General features: G+C 45.8%; 1 protein-coding gene across 1 annotated transcript in view; it reads right to left on the bottom strand.

The window, feature by feature from the left end:
• Positions 1-11,113: 11,113 nt before the first annotated feature.
• The window catches only part of ADAMTS3 (ADAM metallopeptidase with thrombospondin type 1 motif, 3), a 124,000-nt gene continuing 119,628 nt past the window's right edge, over positions 11,114-15,485 (bottom strand). The window contains exon 22 of the mRNA XM_010575493.1: positions 11,114-11,694. Within this exon, the coding sequence (XP_010573795.1) occupies positions 11,114-11,694 (581 nt within the window). The remainder of the gene's footprint in view (positions 11,695-15,485) is intronic.

Raw genomic sequence — 15,485 nt, 5'->3', positions numbered from 1 at the left:
GGCTGCGTGGTGCTTAGTTGCTGCCTGGGGTTAAACCACAACAGAGCCTCAGGCTGCCACCCCACTTGGGTGCCTCTTTGGCCATTTATTTTTTATTTTTAACATGTAAACAAGAAGGCAAAGGTCGGGGGACATCGCTGAAGTGGGGGACATCGCTGCAATGGGGGACATCGCTGCAATGGGGGGGCATCACTGCCAGCCCTCTCCCCTGGCCGTGGGCACGTGCTGTCACCCCGCAGCCCCCTGCGGTGGGGTAGGACGGGGGCTTTGGCCCCTTCTGCCTGCCTGGAGCCCCTCTGGCCAAGCCTGGCCCCTTACAAAAAGCAGGCGGGATAGGGCGCCTACTGATGATGAATTACACATCAAACAACAGAAAAAAAAAAAAAAACCCTTTTCCCACAGCCTTTTTCCGCAGGCGATGATGCCCCAAGCGTCGCAGCACCTTTCCTGGGTGCCCTTTCCCCATGTGTCACGGTGGCGGGGGGGGTTGTCTTGTTTTTCAAACGATCTGTCGCCAGCTCCGCTGGCTGCCCCGGCTTCCAAAACGGGCTGGGTTTGTTCAGACTGGTCCCTTCACCTGGGGTGGCACAAGTGAGGGGCATGATCCATGCAGGGCAGCGTTAAATCCCTCAGAAACGCAGATTTCTTTCAGCACCCTTCCCGTCTATATTGAAACAAAAGTGCCAAACCAACTCAACACTCAACCACCCCCCCCAGGCCGTTCAGCAGCAGCGGGGCAGGGTGTGCGAATGTGGGGTACAATACAGGGGGTACCCCTGCCTGCCCCATCCCTGCACCCCCCCCAGCCACCCACTGTCCCCCCGTCCCCATCCTGGGCGAGAAGCCGTGACATGGTGGGGGGCTTTGCCCGAGCCTTCTGGGGTTGGGTGGGGGGTTTCTCCCTCTCCCATCTTCTGGGCTAAAGGCCTGTGTAAAAGGTTTCTTCAAGAGGCCCCTCCCGGTGCAGCATCGTCCCCCCAAAACCCAGGGCACGCCATGGGGAAAGGCAGTTCTGACACTTGCCAAAACCACAGGAATTCCTCCAGTCCCACGGAGCACAGGGGGGCCGTCCAGGACACAAGGGCTTTTGGGGTACTGGCTGGCTGAGGCAAGACTTTGGGGCTGTTCTCCCCACGGAGATGGGCTTGGGGGGGGGGCGAGGAGCCCCCCAGGCCTCCGGCACAGCCCCGTGACCCATAGCCCGGTGCTGCCAGCCAGGACGATGCTGGCAGAGTAATTATGGTGCCATCATCCTTCTCCTCCTCCTCCTTCTCCTCCTTCTCCTTTGCGTCGGAGATCGGCAACCTGGGGGGGTAACGCAGCCGCCCGCGAGTCTCCCCCCCCGCTCCCTCCTGGGGTGGCTGCCCTGGGACGGCTGGGGCGGGGTCCCATGCGATGACATCATTGCGTTGGGTGGTGATGCAAGGGGGCAGCCACCCACCCATCCATTGCTAAGGGAGAAGAACGAGGGGGTTTTCCCCGATAACCCGCCCCAAGGCAGCTCTCCCACCAACAGCAGGATGGGGGACGGAGCCCCCCCCACCCCGTTTCTCCCCCAGACCCCGGCCCGGGTGCCGGTGCTCGGCCCTCCCAAATTCCGCAGCTCAGCTCCGGCTCCACCGCTGCCTCCGTGCCGCCGTTCGGCATTTAACAGCTCCAGTCATTTACTTCCTAATGGCAACAACCTACAAAAGGGAGAGGGCAACGTCACGCAACACAGCGACAGAGCCGCAGGCGCCTGGGTGCCGAGGACTGTATATACCGCTGCCATATATATTACCCGTGTGCCCGCCGCGGGGGCCAGTTCAGCAGCAAAAGCCCATCGGGGTCCGCATGAGGTTGAGACCAAACGTCTTCCCCTCGTGTGTTTTCAGCACGTTTCAACTCCGGCGCATTGAAATACCTGACATAGGCACGGGTTGGGCTGCATCAGAGCTGAAAGGGGGGGCAGGGACCTCTGGTTACCAATACAAGGTGGGATTTTAGGCAATTCAGCTCCCCAGATTTTCAGCTGAGAACAGCTCCTGCTTCTCCCGTCCAGTTTTCTCAGCTGCCCTAGCAAACTTGAAGCCAAAGACAAATGCGCGGGCGTTCGGCCGCTCCAAGCAAATACAGGGCTCATCTCTGGGGGGGGCGGCTATAACTCCAAAAGGAATTTTCAAAGCTAAACTTGAATATCTAACCTTGAATTTTTTATTCCCCCCCCCCGCCGGTGAACACCCAGAGACCATATTGTTTTGAAAGACTGATGAAGTATCTACAGCGTTAGTTGCATGTTTGTCAAATACTGACAACGCTTTCAGGCAGACTGTGTACATCATTTTACACACTCAGGAGCCATCACACTCAGCAAGGGTGATGCTGGTTCTTCTTTAAACCATTTATCCAAAGAAAGACAAATGGAGATGCTATACTCAGTGTCTTCACGGCATCAGGAGTATTTTCAGGCCAGGTTTTTTTAAGTGCTTTATAAAAGTAAATATTATTGGATAGTTTACAAGCAATATCCATAAATATTTTTGTGGAAACTAACATGTTAGGGAGGAAATACACACATAATGCAGAGCGATTGCATTTTGTTGTTTAATATGAAAAGGAGATTTCTTCCAGTAGCATAGACTGTTCCAATTACATGCTGATTTTCTAATTCCTTATTTTCACCTGCAGGTGCCATGCCTTTCACACACAAAAAAAGAGAGAATGCTGCATCTGCAGGCAAGATCTGTTTACAAAGACACTATTCTCTCTGCTTCCAGAGTACTATGGAACATAAAGTTATTGGTACTTCATATTCGTAGCAGAGGGGAATAAACACATCGTAATCACAGAGTAGTCACAGACTGCGGAGGTTGTGTCCTACGATGCCCTGACCCACGGCGCTCCAGGACGTCTTGCTGCACTTCAAGGTAGGAATGACTTTATTGTGAAGAGGGAAACGTGCTAATCCGTATTGCACAGAAATCCTCTCTCAACTGATGGGAACCAATTACTCGGTCACCAGCGCGGTTCTCTCATACCTCATTTCAGCCCGACGGCTTGCTCCAGCGCCAGAGAGTTTCTGTACTCCTTCAAGATGAAGTTCAAACGTCTTACTGTGCGACAGGAGCGCTCTTGATTGCTTCTCTCCAGAGGGCACAGAACTGACACGAAGGAGAAAGCAGCAGGCGGCCCAACCTTTATCCCTCTCCTTGCCTCTTCTGTGTTCCAGCTTTGTCAATATCGCACCCACTATGAACTCCGGTTTCTGCCACGCTCCATCTTCAGGGCAAACACAACCTCCTCGTTTGTCTCCGTTCTGCCCCATGTGCACACAAGCGAGCAAGCTTGAATAGGAATAGCATAGGATTAGTTGGAAAAAAAATAAAATTGTTGTTGCCGTTTTGGAGTGGTACCAGAACGACCCACCTCCGGCAGTGACCTGAAATCCTCTCATCAGCTCAGAAAACGTTTCTCGGTAAAGGAGAGGAGAGCAGCTGCCTCCTGTTTGACTGGCACAGAATGCCTCAGATACCCCTCCTCAAAAAGCAAAGCCCCCAAAGTTACGTGTTCTTGTCAAAAGGGTTGGAGCTGCTATCTGGACGCGTGTACCAGGAACTCTTTGGATCGCTGGAAACGCACTCCTTCCTCTCCCCCAATTTCTCTGCAACCCGCACTCTTCAATGGTAAGAGCAGGACGTCTGTTTTTAAAAATCAAATTAAATATTTAATTCAAATGCACTTTTTTCAAGATGGTAAGGGTCATGCTATAGGAATAGCTTGAATCTGAATAGGGATTCGGAGGGGTGGCGGTGATGGGCTGGCTTGCTTTGTGAATGTCTCAAAAAGGAACTAATATTTGTTATATTCCAAGGCGCTTACTGTGCAGCATCTTCTGGATCCAACTCGCCCACTGCTGCGTGGGGCAGTACGAGGGGGTGAATGTATGTAGATGCTCTTAGGAGCACGGTGGAAGCCTAAGGTGTAAAGGACGAGGCCGCGAGTCCTGCTAGTCTGGTGGCAGAGCTGTCCCCCCTGGGGCATGAGACTGGCTCTAACCCCTGCCACCACTGTCCATTGCCTCCTGGAAAACTAGGATTTTTTTTTTTTCCTCCTAGAAAACACACAGCTAGGATCTAGTCTCAAATCAGAAGGAAGTATTGAAGTGCAGAGAGGGAGCGAGGCGGCAGGAAAACCAGTCTTCGCCCTCAATTCCTCCTCCTCCTGTATTCAGGATCCTGAAAGGAGCAGTTTTCTCGCCTTTGTATCCTTCCAGGTCTCCCCAATCAAGACCAGCCATCGCAGTGATGTCAGACTCACGTTCAGGAGGAAAATTCCACGGGCTCAGAGTCGGAGGAAGGTCACAGGAGGAGATCAAGAGATGGATGGAGCTCTACACATTTTTGGTGCAGCACCCAAAAGGCAAAAGCTGAGGCTCCTATAAAGATGCTTTTGGCCTTTCACGCATACTTCTTATTTCAGGTGAGAGAAAGCTTTGCACTTGCATTTGACTGCAGAGGTCTGGGCGAGGTGCCTGTGTGTTTCCACAAGGGAGTTTAATTCTGATAACTTTGCTTTTAGCCCCTCTTCACTAATGACTCATTCCCCGTGCTGAGTCCACCGGGACACTGGAAAACTCAGTGATTCTCATCCACTGCAAATGGCATGGGATATTAAGAAAGCCACTTAGGACTTTCAAAATGCATTTACTTAGGCTCAGAAAGCACTCTTCAGATTTAAACAGATTTCTTATGCTGTTGTGAGCAATTTATAGTAGTACCTCTTTCCCAAGTCACAGGAACCTGGAAGTGTGTTAAACATCATAACTGGTTGCCAGAGAAAGACATGCTGAAAGCAATTGCTTTTCCTCAGAAGCATAAGCCTCCTCAGCTGGCACTGAAATAACTTCAGCCGCCTGCGCTGATGTCAGATCTGAGGAGTACCTGATGAAAAACCACTGGGGAAAAAGAATTTGGTCCCGCACTTTCAGATTTGTTAACTCGAACTAACCAGAATTTTGCAATGGGTTGTGAATACAGCACACAGGGAGGAAGAAGGCTGCCAGGGAATAGACGGCCATCCTATGCGTCCCTTGCTCATACGTTCTTTCTTTAAGTGACCATTATTGACTACAGCCAGAAAGAAGATCCTGGGCTACATGGTCAATCTGTTCCAGCATGCCTCTCCCTGTGCGCCAGGTTTCCTAGGAAATAAAAGGAGGACAACTTTGAGTTGCTACTTTCAGCTTTTAATTTTTTTCTTTAATGCTGTTATTAGAATGTGTTTGAGTTTCTGTGCGAAGGGTCCTGTAGGGTCCTGTCTCATAGAGCAGCTCTTGCATGGAAAGTGGCGTGCTCTCTAGTCTCTTAAAGCAGAGTAGCGATGGTTTGGGACAAGTTGAGCGTAGGAAGGTCTGTGTATTACTTGCCTTAGGTTCTGTAGAGGTGGTTAAGTAATTTGGGATTGGTACTAGAATCTAAGAGATCCTCTTGCACCCTTTTGAGGGTGACTGTAGCGTAAAAGTCTCAGTATTTGGGTCAGGACCTGCATACCATGAAACACATGAAATGAAATTTATTTAAATGTACTATTATAACTTTGATTTAATGAACACCCATGCAATCTTAATGTTCAATGCAAAGCAGTCATCCTAAAAGGAAGGAAAGGAGTAGCTGTGACTCTTCCCTGCAGAGTAAATCACTGTTCTGGTACACATGTGTACGTCTGGATTGATCACCCACCAAATTTCAAAGGGGTTTTGCACTTCCCTCACAATGTGGAACAAGGGTATAAGTAACAGGCTAAAATATTGTGCATTGTACCCAAAAGAAACAGCATAAACCCCTGTAAATTAATACCAAGTAACAAAGAAGAGGCTCTTGCTCGTCCTGAACTACCGTGCCTCCTTCAGCAGCACCACAGGCATCACATCTCCGCTTCTGTCCCAGGTGTTCTGGTTTGTAGCACCCAGTCACCCCTCTAGTCACCCATTCCACCCAGTTTGGAGTTTGCTCAGTGTGAGGCCAGCCAGATTCTTTTGAAACTGTGGTCAACTCCAAGTGCTGTAAGCATCCCCGGTGTTTTTTAGCTTGACTCCAAAGCAAACAGTCCTTGCAAGATCCTGAGAAGCAACCCCCAGGGACTAAGTAATCCATGGGTCTCTCAATGAAATGCACAGTATCGGTGTGGGCTGAAAACAAAGTAGGGCAAAAAAGAAAATGTAAATGCCCCCCCCAGCCTTTTTTTTTTTTAGAAAATGTTACCTAGTGTGACAAATTCCTGTAACTAAAACGAAAGAAATCTCTCTCAGAGCAGCCTGGAAATCATCTTCATCTACGAAAAGAAAACATCCTCCATCAATAGGGATGGGGATTTCTCTTCCATATCAGCACAGACACCTGGTCCTAAAACGCAATCATTCCAACAAAGACCTAATGCTCAGAGCCTGAATGCAAGAAATAAGCAAGAGCAGGTATTTCTGTGGGTCGGCAAAAGGCGATTTATATGTCTGAATAATAACATGTGATTTTGCTGACTGATCCTTCTAAAGCATTGTCTTCCTGCACAGGGTCTTGCCCGTACCTCCCATTTCCCAGTTTAAAAACCTGAGACTGCTCTCCTGTCTGCCTCCTCCCCGCTGCCGCAGCAGCAGCTCTCTGTCCACGCTCTGCCAGCCCAGGTGACACTTCACATTCAGCTCTCGCTGAATAACCCAGCAGGGTACGCCGGTCCCAACTCTGCCATTAGCACTCACCTACCTTAATATGAAATTTAAAACAGAGACTTTTTTCCCCTTTTCGCTGCAATTAATAAGGGCCAGTTCATACGACACCTGCCACGTAAGAGATCTTGCCTTGGGCACCATCTTACTTTCAGAGAATTAGGAAAAAAACCCATGCGATTAATTCAGGAAAGTGTGAAGCCCCTGGAAAAAAACAGATCCATTTTGCACTGTGTTAATATCAATTTACCTAAGCTTGACCTTTCTTTGTGCACTTTAAAAACTTGAAAAGCACTACTTCTATGTGGAATTCAGATGGTTGGCATCTTCCTAAGATACTGGTTAAAGCTGCTAGAATCTCTGCCTTAATTACAATTCAAATGAGGACAGGCTCAAATTGTCTCTTCAAAGATACCTCTCCTCAGTACTTTTAAAGAGCTAACACCTGAATTTTGTCACATGAAAAACTACCCACTGGTCTCGCAGAATTTTTTAAGCGGTATTTTAACAAGCTGTCATCTGGCAACATGTTGAAGTTGCAAGAACAGTTGAAGTTGCAGTTTCCCATTTAAATCAGTCCCTCTCAGGTACTGCCGTTCTGTGAGCCATTCCAGAAGTGGAAAACCACTGAGTGCAGTTTACAACCGCTGTTATTGCCAATTGTGAGCCATTTACCCTAACAGCTTGCACACTGAACTTTGATTAATAGAGCTTTTTAGGACTCCCAAGTGGTGCTTAAATGGATCTTAGAATTTTTTTAAGACTCTTACTTATGAAATGTTAGTATTGGTCTTCTCTACAAGAATTTGAGTTCAACTAGACACTTACGTCAGATTTACTTGCCCAGCTTAAAACTGTCAAGAACGTACTCAGAGAGTGTAATTCTTGGCAGAATGCAGTAAACCAGAGGTTTAGCTGAGACCTGAAGCCCAAGTGAGCGATACAAACGTCTCTTGTCAACACAGTGGGTTGGAAATTTGGCCTCTTAGTATTAATTTTCTGTTTTGCCTTTTTTTTTTAAACATCATTTAACGTTTTTCATGACACCATTTACAATTAAAATCAACAATTACAGACCAAATACCAAAATACTACCGGCAAATTCCGGTGCAAACCACCACACCCGAAGTTAACGCCCCACCCTACGTATTTGTAGCAGAGGCAAGGGCTGTTGCCGTAGGAAAAGGGCTCCTTTTGCAGGTTTGTGAATGCCCTGTAGGTCTGCAGCTCCAGGTGGGCTTACCACTCGGGGGGCTTACCTCTCGGGCTCAGCGGAGCTGCGTGGAAATCTCCTCTCCTCGCTCAGACTGCTGTGCTTTGTGCGGGACTCCCGGCTGTCAGAGCCTTACTGGAGGTACACGCACAACACAGGTTGCTCCTTGCTGCGTATATACTTGCTGGATCATAAACACTGGCATCTGTTTTCCTGCCTTGTTCATATTTGCTATGTGCATACACGCAGCAGTTAGATCTCCCTCTCAGCCTCTCCTCTGCTGGGTTAAAAACCCAAAGTTTCTCCAGACTCAGCTAGAAACCCAAAGTTTCTCCAGACTCAGTTAGAAACCCGAAGTTTCTCTAGACTCCACCTCTGAGATGAAGACCTCCCTGTTTTCTTACCAGATGAGCTTTTCTTCAGAAGTTTCGGTCCGGGTCCACTCTTCTTGAAAACGGGCAACAGGAACTGCAGAAAAAAATTGTTGTTGCCATTTTGGAGTGGTACCAGAACGACCCACCTCCGGCAGTGACCTGAAATCCTCTCATCAGCTCAGAAAACGTTTCTCGGTAAAGGAGAGGAGAGCAGCTGCCTCCTGTCTGACTGGCACAGAATGCCTCAGATACCCCTCCTCAAAAAGCAAAGCCCCCAAAGTTACGTGTTCTTGTCAAAAGGGTTGGAGCTGCTATCTGGACGCGTGTACCAGGAACTCTTTGGATCGCTGGAAACGCACTCCTTCCTCTCCCCCAATTTCTCTGCAACCCGCACTCTTCAATGGTAAGAGCAGGACGTCTGTTTTTAAAAATCAAATTAAATATTTAATTCAAATGCACTTTTTTTCAAGACGGTAAAGGTCATGCCTAAAGCACACGGCCCGTCATTTTGCAAAAGACAAAACTTAAAAATGAAAAAAACCAGACCCTCCCACGTGAATCAAACCAGAGAAAGACTTGTTATGTTAAAGATTTTATTGTTACGTGCTCCCCAATACAACAAACAGTATCAGTAGTGTACACTTTATAGAAAGAGAAATTAGCTTGGTAGAAAAGAAATCAAAAAGGTACAAGGATTATCTACACCCACATTATATATATGTAAAAGATAAAGACAGAGAAGAGAATTTGACTTTTGGGGAATTTTAGAAGAACAAACACACCCCATTTGTCTGTTTGAGGCTCAGGGATTGTCTGTACAATCTGTTTAATACTAGTTTCTTGGACCTTCAAAAGCCTTGCAGAAAGGTAGCAGCAATTCTTTAGAGGTGTCGAGTCAATACTTCAGCGGGTTACATGACACGCATCACGATGTAAGATGCGTCTTGCATAGTGTGACCCTACACTTCCCCGAACAGGATTAACCTACCCCCATTCTCATTTACTTTTAAAAGTCTTCTGACAACAATTTTCATCCTGCTTTCTTCCTAGTGATTCCGCATAATCACTACACATATTTCTAGAATTTAATCTCCGGGGTCCTAACCTACTTTATAGCATTTCAGAGGTACATATTCACTGTTCTTTTAAATGGGTCGATCACAAGGACTTTTTACAGGGAAGCAAAAATTGCACGTGAAACTTTAATAACCTATTTAGAAATTAAAGATGCCTGTAATAAAAAAACTGTCATAAGACTTTTTTTTTTTTTAAAGAATAAGATCAACGATTTCTCTACAGTAGTTTAGTTAGCTTAAATTTCTGTTCTATCCATATGACATAGCATGTACAGGTATCTAATTACATCTCTCTATTTTATCTTGGCAAAAAGAATAGTCAACTGCCCTTAGTGTAAATATTTAGTACATAAAATACTATCAAGAAATCAACTTTTAATAAATATCTTTAGTTCTCAATCCTATATACAAGTACTTTACAGCAACACACAGGAGAGAGTGCGATTGGGTGGACTGTGAACAAGATGGTTATTGACATAAATTACTAGTACATTATTGCAGTCAGATGCATTGTGGTTGTGGAGATTTTGAGGTGAACCATGCTGAAAAATAAATATCTCTCTCACCTTTAAATCAATGCTTCCAGTAGGAACAAAAAAAAAAAATCTATTTTAAGTCTTGCCACAGCTACTTCTTGTTAGCGCTTATTCTACCTCTGTGATGCTTTTTCAGCTTCAGAAACAACAAACAGATCATCTGGAAAACAGAACTCATTTTTGACTCGTGAACATTACAGTACTTACAGTATATACATGGTTTCCTACACTGTGGTCTGACCTCTTCGGCAAAAGGAGACTTAAGGGACGGCACTGCTACTCCTGAGCTGACGCAACGCCTGCTCAGTGTAGGGCGCAGGTGTCGGTGTTCACTCCACAGGCACGTAAAATCATTTCTCCAACCTGTGACTGGAATTACACTAAAGTTTCTAAACCGACTTCTAATGGGCGGGTGGCTCTAAGCAGACTCACACCTTGAGGGTTACGCTTTTTCCCCCCGTTTCGAAAGAAAGCATCACATTGTTGATCCTCCAAAAAAGCCCTTTCCTAGTGTCAGCAGATGTCATTCATGTGAAAAGGGAACTCCTCCTTTTATGATAATGCTGCTTTAAAAATCAACTCTTGGAATGTAAATAAGGCAGTACTCAATGGCAGGCACCTAGCAATTGTCCAGAATGCAACATAGGTAAACAGTTGTCTGACAGCACAAAACTCTTAAAAATAATACTGACTTTCTGCAATATACAGTATTTACACAACAGCTGCAAATTTGCTCGTACAATATCCGTTTATATAGATAAATTAGCAAAACAAGTCTTACGGATTCAGTTGTTCCACTGCAAAAGTATTTTGTATAGTTGTAAACGTTTGGTACCTCTTGTAGTGGGGCATTTTCTACATGCGAGCATTTAAAACCAAAAATAATGAGGTGAGTGCTGAGGTTGGGGCCACTTTTCTCTACTAGAGCTCGACTGACGCCCTCAGCAACTTCTGCTCACCGTTAGGAATATTCTTTGGTGCTTTCCTCCGGTGCGTTCAAAGTAGCCAGATAACGCAGCATGGGAGGAGGACGGGAGCAACTAGAAAGTGAACCAGCACTTCTTGTTCTTTCTATTTACAAGGAAGATGAGTTGATGACCTGCAGCGTCCCGCTTGTGGAAAGCGGCGTGCACCATAGTGTCCAGAAGTAAGGAAATTAAACCCGAAGCGCCAAACAAAGCCTCTTTTGACGGCCATCCTCCGCAAGGCGTTCACGTTCATCTTTCCACAGTGGAGGACCTCGAAGGCCATCTCTTCTCAGCGTGCTTCTCGCCCTTCCGTGAGGTTCTCGATGGAGAAGGAGCACCTGCGGTGGTGTTGCCAGCTGGCACCACGGGCACGGCTGCGGCCAACGCGAGGCTGTTACGAGGACGGAGACTGCTGCTGCTGTTGGCAGGTGACTGGTGTAGCAAAGCGAACGGCCTCGAGCTCTTCCTCGCCTGAGGAGCTCTCCATTGGGGAAATTCAGCACCTTTGGGCTCGGCGTTGGACGGGGAGTCGTGCGCATCCGCATTCTCTCCCGCGAAGGGAAGCCCGCCCAGAGGACTTCTCCCAGGCGGGAACTGTGCGTAGTGGGGCACCACCGGGGTCGGCATCATCAAAGCCCTCGGCAGATCGCTCCGATCGAACATCGCTAGCTCTTCGGTTTCAGCAGCCTCCGTGAGGAACGGCGGTGGGAGGGTGCTGCTGCGCTTGCTGCAGGACTCGCAGCACAGCTTGTTGTAGCCCGGGATGGAACAGTAACGTGCAAGCACTTCCATCTGACAGAAGATAGATTTGTCTCCCATGCAGGGCTCGTCTGCAAAACAGATGTAATGTTGATTGTAAAACCTAGTGAAGAGCACCAAAACGCCTGGAGGACAGCATTTAGATGGGCACTGATAAAAGCTCTGCCTATGTTTCATAAACAATGGACTACTCTGAATAGGCAACCTGAGATGCTTCATCCCCTGACAGAACCCACCGCCACCCTAAAAAATATCCCTAGTTGGGAAGCAAAGAAATTGGTGGTCACTTTGACAACGTCAGCTTCTGCGCACACCAGAAACGAAGAGCAGTGGGAAGGCATGTTATCTTTGCGGAGGGTCACAGGCAACAATTTCCAGTGCTAACCTACTAGAGCTCCCACGTACTGGGCCAGATGTGGTTCTACCCACCCCAAATCACCTTCACTTGTAGCCTGAGGACATTATCTACCAACAGCATTAAAAACAATGAAATCTTCCCTTAAAGAAATTAAATCCCAAGCAATACCTCTCAAAGATGCCTATTACATGATGTCTCAAAATAAAATGTTATAGTTGGGTAAAGTTTTGTTTGAATGAAGTCGTAGTTTTTCAGTGACCTAACTGTAACTGGAGAACTGATGGAAAAATTTTAACAGATAGCTCAGACATAGCATGCCTTGAAGTTAAGTGTGTGGCATTCCCTTTTCCAGTCAGGGAAAAGATCTTAAAGAGGTCAAAGAACTATTAGAGATCCCCAAAGCGTCACTGTTTCTTTGAGCATTTGCTGGATGCCTGTTCCACAAACAGAGATGCAGTGGTCATCTTGGACAAAACTGGTAGAGAGGAAAGCAGTAACGCAAGAAGTCAGAAGAAAAATAAGGCTTTGATATTGAGCTAAGAGCACATCAGTACTTGGCCAGGCTCCTTCAGACTGTCACAAGAGCTCAAAGGTGAAGTCCTGAGTTTTACTGTTACCAGCACTGGGACAAACACTGAGAGTTTGTAACTCTCATGAGTAGGTGGCACCGTTGAGAATTTCTGTTCTTAATCTTGCAGTCTGTTGTACTGACTACATCAAGGTACAAGCTCCCTGTGTAGTTTGGTATTCTGTATGGGAATGCGCGTTTAAATCAAAACTTCACTCTCGTTTCACAGGAAAAGTCAAATTCTCAATTAGTATCTAAGCAGAGCTGTGTCAAGGCACAGAAGAAGATGGGAGGTTGGCTCCGGGCATTTGAAATGAGCTGCACTATTTGCAGATTTTGAAATGAGGAGATTGAATGCTTGCTTTTTATTCTCCTCCCTGTGTCTAACTCATCCTACCGCTCATTTATACTGTTAATTATCTGTGTAGTTTGGAGTATCACGTACCGTGGCAGCATGAACACCCAAGAGAGTAACGCAGGAAGGCACCTTGGAAGGTCACCTCGTCCAGCCTTACAGCAGGGTCAACACTATTCCGAAAAGCATTTTACTATTTTAAAGTCAATGGACCTGTAGGCAGAGAGGGGCAACCGCCTTCCCACAGACACCTGCAGGGACCCTCAGGACAGACCGTGCCTTTCAGTGCCGCGTTCCAGCCGAACCTGTCGCTCTCCCACGGAGGACTCAGCCCAGCGACTGGGACTCTTGAGAAACACGGGGCGTCTGTGTCTCCCCTCAGCCTCTGGAATCGGGCGCTAAGGCCCTGGCAGGGCTCCAGAATCAGACCAGGACCCTACAAACACATTAACACTCCACAGGACATAAAACCAGCGATGGGGACAAATGAGCAGCTGGGTGCATCCTGTAACGATTCAAACACTTCAGGGAGAGACCAGCAAAAAGTTTCCATTAGCAGAATTTTCCTAAGATATCACGGCTGGTTGAAATGGTATTGATGGGTTTTACTTAAGATAGAAGTATGCAAAATTATCATGTGAAAAGCCAAAAGTTAACCCCAGCTACTGAGAAGATCTGTTCCATGCCTAGTCCTCCATTCATAGTTAGCAATTCTGTAGTCAACATTTTCATGAGCAACAGATGGCATGTAACACCACTTATTAAGCCGTGCAATTAAATTGGCTTTCTGTACAGCGGTGTTTTTTCACCTGTGTACAGACGCTGCCACACCACACGTCAACAGTATGTTAGGCAACCAATTTTCTTATTTTAAAATATTAACTGCAGCCCAACCTCTCCATCAGTGTAAATCAGCTTAATTCCACTGAACTCAGTAAACCAGTGGGGTTGTGGGACCTTGTTTATAAATAGCAAATTATATGACTGTGGCACGTAACACAAAAATTTTCTTTGCTCCTAATCCTGACATGTTTCTTTGCATAGATGTTTGCTGGTTCTTGACAAACCTAGCATTAAACCTGCAGCTTTGTGTGGAAATATACGTACTCCATGAAGGCACTATAAGACTATTTTCAGCAGGAAATTAGCATGGGAAATTCAAGGGCTATAATTCATCTAAACTAGAAAAGCTAATATTGAAACACAAATCTTTGCATCATATATAGAACAATCTTTATGCTTCTGTGTAAACAAAAAGCACCTGATCTGGAAAATTATGGCAGTCATCTTGTTAACGTAATGTGATTTACGTCAGTATATAAGTCAAAGCAAATAGTATCACCTAAAGTGACAAACCAAAACAGAAAGTACTAAACAATTATTTTTGCCTTTCCGTAGTGACAATGCATCTTATTTGGTCCTTTTCGCCCACAGTTAATTTTTGTGATACCGGTTTGTGATGGTTTAGATTTCATGACACATGCGATAGTGCAAAGATTTGGTTTTGTACTTATCTACTTTGAGTAGGTTCCATAAGTACAATCTTGGAGCTGTATACTCACATAATCCCCTTTTTTTATTTTTTAGGTTAATTCTGCACAACCTAGTCAACCATTTCCTATTCAGTATGTAAGTGCTTGTATCCTTCCGCTGATGTTCACGGTAAAAGTTCTCCTTCTCACAATTTGTTACTTGCTTCACGGTAACTAAGAGCAGAAGACACAAGAAAACGTATCGGCTCCCTAGGGAATCTTTAGAAGATGAAGCTACTAGAATATAATTTAAATCAACTAAAAAATTTTCACATTAGATTTTAGAATTGAAACAGCTTTTACAGAAGGCATCACTGTAACTGTAAATACATTGCTTGCTGACAGCATCCCATTGAAAAATCTCGATGAAAGTTGGTATTTAGGGACTAAAATTTACAACAACACGTGCTTTCTTCTTCATTCTGTATCTTGTGTTGCAAAGCAGGGACAGCTCGTATAAAGACTTTTCGAGGGTCTGTTCTATACAGGTTCTTATGTGGCTCATCTATTTGTCTGAGCACCACAAAATCCATTCTTCTAATCTGGCACAGCCACAGAAACATGACTGCCGCTCAGATTATTGCTACGGACCTGCAGGATAAAATCCTACCTCCTGTTTCCTTCTAATCACAGAAGCCTACAAAGTTTAAGTGAAATATCTATGGGAGGTGTCCTCGTTTTTCCACACTATGAGAGTCAGCTCCACTGAGGCATACGGTGGAAGAGCTGGTGGCTCTTCTCCCGTATGCAGACACATGTTTTTTCACGAAATGGAAGAGAAATGCTAATATGCCACATAGCACAAAAAAAATCGCACCATCTGCGGCAAATGTTTATGACAACTCCATTAAGATTAAACTCTCAGCAATCTTGCAGGTAGGCAGGTTTGTCAAAACCACCTGATATAGACTAACGTTTTGCTAAGTCTAAAGCCCTGAAAATCAAGATAGTAATCAAGGCTATGCAGATTTAAAAGAATGCCATGCGTGACCATGCATAAAGAGTTTATCTACATAAATATTACAGAACACTATCGATATTTTAGCTGT

The sequence above is a fragment of the Haliaeetus leucocephalus genome, unplaced genomic scaffold (assembly GCF_000737465.1).
Source record: "Haliaeetus leucocephalus isolate CR32 unplaced genomic scaffold, Haliaeetus_leucocephalus-4.0 Scaffold484, whole genome shotgun sequence".
NCBI classification, from domain to species: domain Eukaryota; kingdom Metazoa; phylum Chordata; class Aves; order Accipitriformes; family Accipitridae; genus Haliaeetus; species Haliaeetus leucocephalus.
Note: the sequence above shows the minus strand (reverse complement) of the source record. Positions and strands in the feature narration are given on the sequence as shown.